Source organism: Gekko japonicus, unplaced genomic scaffold (assembly GCF_001447785.1).
Source record: "Gekko japonicus isolate JY-2015 unplaced genomic scaffold, Gekko_japonicus_V1.1 scaffold522, whole genome shotgun sequence".
NCBI classification, from domain to species: domain Eukaryota; kingdom Metazoa; phylum Chordata; class Lepidosauria; order Squamata; family Gekkonidae; genus Gekko; species Gekko japonicus.
The window spans coordinates 1-3,374 of record NW_015169790.1 but is presented as its reverse complement, the minus strand read 5'-3'; the positions used below and the strand labels follow the sequence as shown (position 1 = coordinate 3,374).

Here is a 3,374-nt window from a genome sequence, read left to right as displayed (position 1 = left end):
TAGCGGCTTTAGAGTACCCAAAGTTTCTCCCCCAAGTCGATGTCTTAGCAGATTGCAGTACAGCAAAGGTAAATTTGGTTTCCAGCTGAAAATGGCCAGGAACCGTTCGGGTAAGGTTTCTACCTATTTGTTTTTCACCTGGACAATATGGAGACAGTCAAAGATTTATGTCCAGTGTCCAGTTCTTAATGGTCAGAACTCAAAAATTTATTTATTTAGATCATTTTTACCCTCCCTTTCTCCTATGATGGACTGAAGGTGGCTATAGAGAAGGGCACAGGTTGGTTAGGGAAGTGCTTTTCCTCCTTTTCATGTCATCACACTGATATATCTTGGTTCAGCAAGAGCTTGTTCATAGGGTTTGGAGCCAAAGTTTGTGGTCAGAAGCTGAGCTGAGCGTGGTTGAGTCACTTGACAAGAGGGGAGTGGAAAACATTGCCTAAATAGATCTAGTCCCTCATGTAGGCACCTCTTACCTTTGAGGATAGGTAGAAGTTAAGCTGCTTGCTGGATCAGACCAAAGGCTTACCTGTTCCAGTGTTCTGTTTGCAGTAGTGACTAATCAGAACTCCCTGGAAAGTTTCAAAGCAAGACAGCAAAGTACAACCACCTTCCTCTGGTATTCTGAGATACATTTTCTCTGGATGTGAATTTAGCTATTTTACGTTGAAAGAACAAGTATCCCCAAAGCAGGAATTATTTTCTTTCCTACTCTTTCTTCCCTCCATAATTGTCATTCACTCATGCTCATACATCAAGTGGGTAGCCATGTTTGTCTGTAGCAATAGAAAAGACTATGTCCAGTAGCACCTTAAAGACTAAAACAATTTGTCACAGGGTATGAGGTTTTGTGAGTCACTGCTCACTTCTTCAGATACAGCTAGAATGTGAGTCTCTCTGTCCTATATATTGGAAAGTGGAGTTATTTCAGATGGCAAATGATATTAGCAGGCAAATGACCACAGCAGGTGTGATTGAATTAGGTGTGATACGCAGAGAGGTAGCAGGTGTGGAGAAATCAGCATTGGTAATGAGACAGGAAACCTAGGTCTCAGTCCAGTCCAGATGGATGCATTGTCTTGAGCATCATTATCAGTTGCAATTCAGCAGTCTCTCCTTCTAATCTCCCTTTGAAATTCCCTTGTAAGATAGCTGCTCATACAGTTTCCTCTGCTATGGGTTTATATGTCTGTTCTCAGGTAGGGAACAGGAGGGAATTTTCCACATTGCCAGTCCCTTCCAGTCTAGCATTCTCCTTCCATCTTTAGTCACACTTTCATTGCAGGCTTCCCATCCTTTTTATATATATATATATATTTCCCTACTATATAGGACATTTAGGAGGGGGAGGACAAGGGGAATGGGATAAGACATATGGAAAAAGGTTTCCATCAGACATATAATAGCTGTTACAAAACAATTTTCATCTTAAACCTTTGCTTCCAGTACTTTTTCATTTATATAATTTCTAATCACACTTAATCAAATCCTTAAAGTCTTCTATTATAATTCCTGAAAAAGTACATATTCTTTACAGTTCAAGTTAAGTTTCTCCCAGGTTTATAATAGTTGTAATCCATCATTCATGATTTTCCTTTTCCATGGCTTCTTTTTACCCATTCATAAAATAATGTCCAATCTTCTCTCACATTTTGTTTACTTTGTTTACTTCGTCAATATATCCATTTCCGTTGTTTTAAAATTTTTTGTCAAGAGTTCCTCTTTTGTTGGTATCTCTGATTTCTTCCAATACATATCATAAAAAATTCTTGCTGCCATAACTATATGTATAATTAAGTGCTTAACTTTCTTATCTTTTACCTCAGGCATAATATTAAGCAAAAACATTTCTGGTTTAAATAGCAGCGGTATCAGACATATTTTTCCTCATCCTTTATTCCCTTTCTTTCTGTTCACTGTGTGTATGTTTGATCTGGATCATGCACATCTTTTTTTTTTTAAGGCTGATTGCAGGAAAGTCAGCAGGCTAAAATACCAACATATGGATGCATGATGCTGCCTTGTATCAAATCAGACCATTGATTTATGTAGCCAGTATCGTCTGCCAGCTCTGCGTTGGGAAATACCTGGAGATTTTGAGGGTGGAGCCTGAGGAGGGCGGGGTTAGGAGAGGGGAGGGACTACAATGGGGTATAATGCCATAGAGTCCACCTTCCAAAGTGGCCCTTTTCTCCGGGTGAACTCTGTCAGTTCACCTCTCCAAGGTCTCAGGCAGATAGGAGTCTTTCCCAAGCTCTGCTGTCTGACAGTCTTTAACTGGAGACATGCAATGCATGTGCTCTGTCCGTGAGCCACAGCCCTTCCCAACCCAGCCATCCAGCTGCTCTTGAATTGGCATCTGTAGCCTACAGCACAGTCACATCCCCTTTTTCATTTATACACCAGGATGTTGTGAGTGCAACTTACTACACCGTGAGGGTAGCAAGGTCACTTCTGCAGTGCCAGGAACTGGTTCTCAGAGGCTTGTATTGGGTGAGGTAAGTAAAATGCCCCTTGTTAGTGCTTTGTAAACAAGACAGCGGGACATATTTTATATTTCTACAACTAGTAGATTTCCCCTGGCTTGAAATCACATCGTTTAATTGCCCTTTGTCTTCCAAAACAGTTTACAGCATACACATGTAAGTGGCTGTTATATGATCAATCTTTCTGGTGAATGTTCCCATTGGCTTACCTAATCTGAGACATTGCTTTCTAGCCCCAGAACACATTGCTCCTGACTGTCTGCTGCCTGATTCCTCTCCCCCCCCCGAACTTAAATCTTTAGCTTTTTGCACACAATCAGATTCAGTGTGTGGGAATGGTTGGGATTGTTCCATCCTTCCCTGCTCCAGTTTACAGGCTCAGCCCTCAATACTTGGTTCTAAGGGCCTAAATGCACAGAAAATTTTCTTTGTGCATAAATTTCCTTTGTACATTGTTATCATCTGTATAAATTCAGAATGTACACATTGCACAAATTGTGTCTACTTGCAAATGTCCAAATTGCATGTAAATATTAGTTTCAATACACAAAGAATAGATGGGGCACACATTCGGGGGAGGGGGCGACACCTCTATCTCAGTCCCTTACTGTCTGTTGAGTTTGAACATTTGCATCAAAGGGTGCCTGTCATCTGAAGCAAATTCCCTCCCTTTCACCCGTGAGATTTTTCTTAAGGTCGCAACTTGTTGGTTTATAATCCACAAATGAATAACCACATTCAACAGCAGTCACTTTGTGAGTCAAATTTAAGAAGAAATTGGTGTGGGATTGCAAAGCTACTTACTCTAGGAGCACATGTCTATGCAAATGATCTGAAGCCTGAATACTATATAAGTTTGTGCCTTTTGGTGTAGTGGTTAAGTGTGTG

At 40.6% G+C, this 3,374-nt stretch overlaps 1 protein-coding gene across 1 annotated transcript in view; it reads left to right on the top strand.

The window, feature by feature from the left end:
- The window catches only part of IKBKE (inhibitor of kappa light polypeptide gene enhancer in B-cells, kinase epsilon), a gene marked incomplete at its 3' end in the record, with an annotated part of 15,648 nt that extends 13,150 nt beyond the window's left edge, over positions 1–2,498 (top strand). The window contains exons 9-10 of the mRNA XM_015417008.1: positions 4–68; positions 2,407–2,498. Of these exons, the coding sequence (XP_015272494.1) occupies positions 4–68; positions 2,407–2,498 (157 nt within the window). The remainder of the gene's footprint in view (positions 1–3; positions 69–2,406) is intronic.
- Between the last annotated feature and the right edge of the window lie 876 nt (positions 2,499–3,374).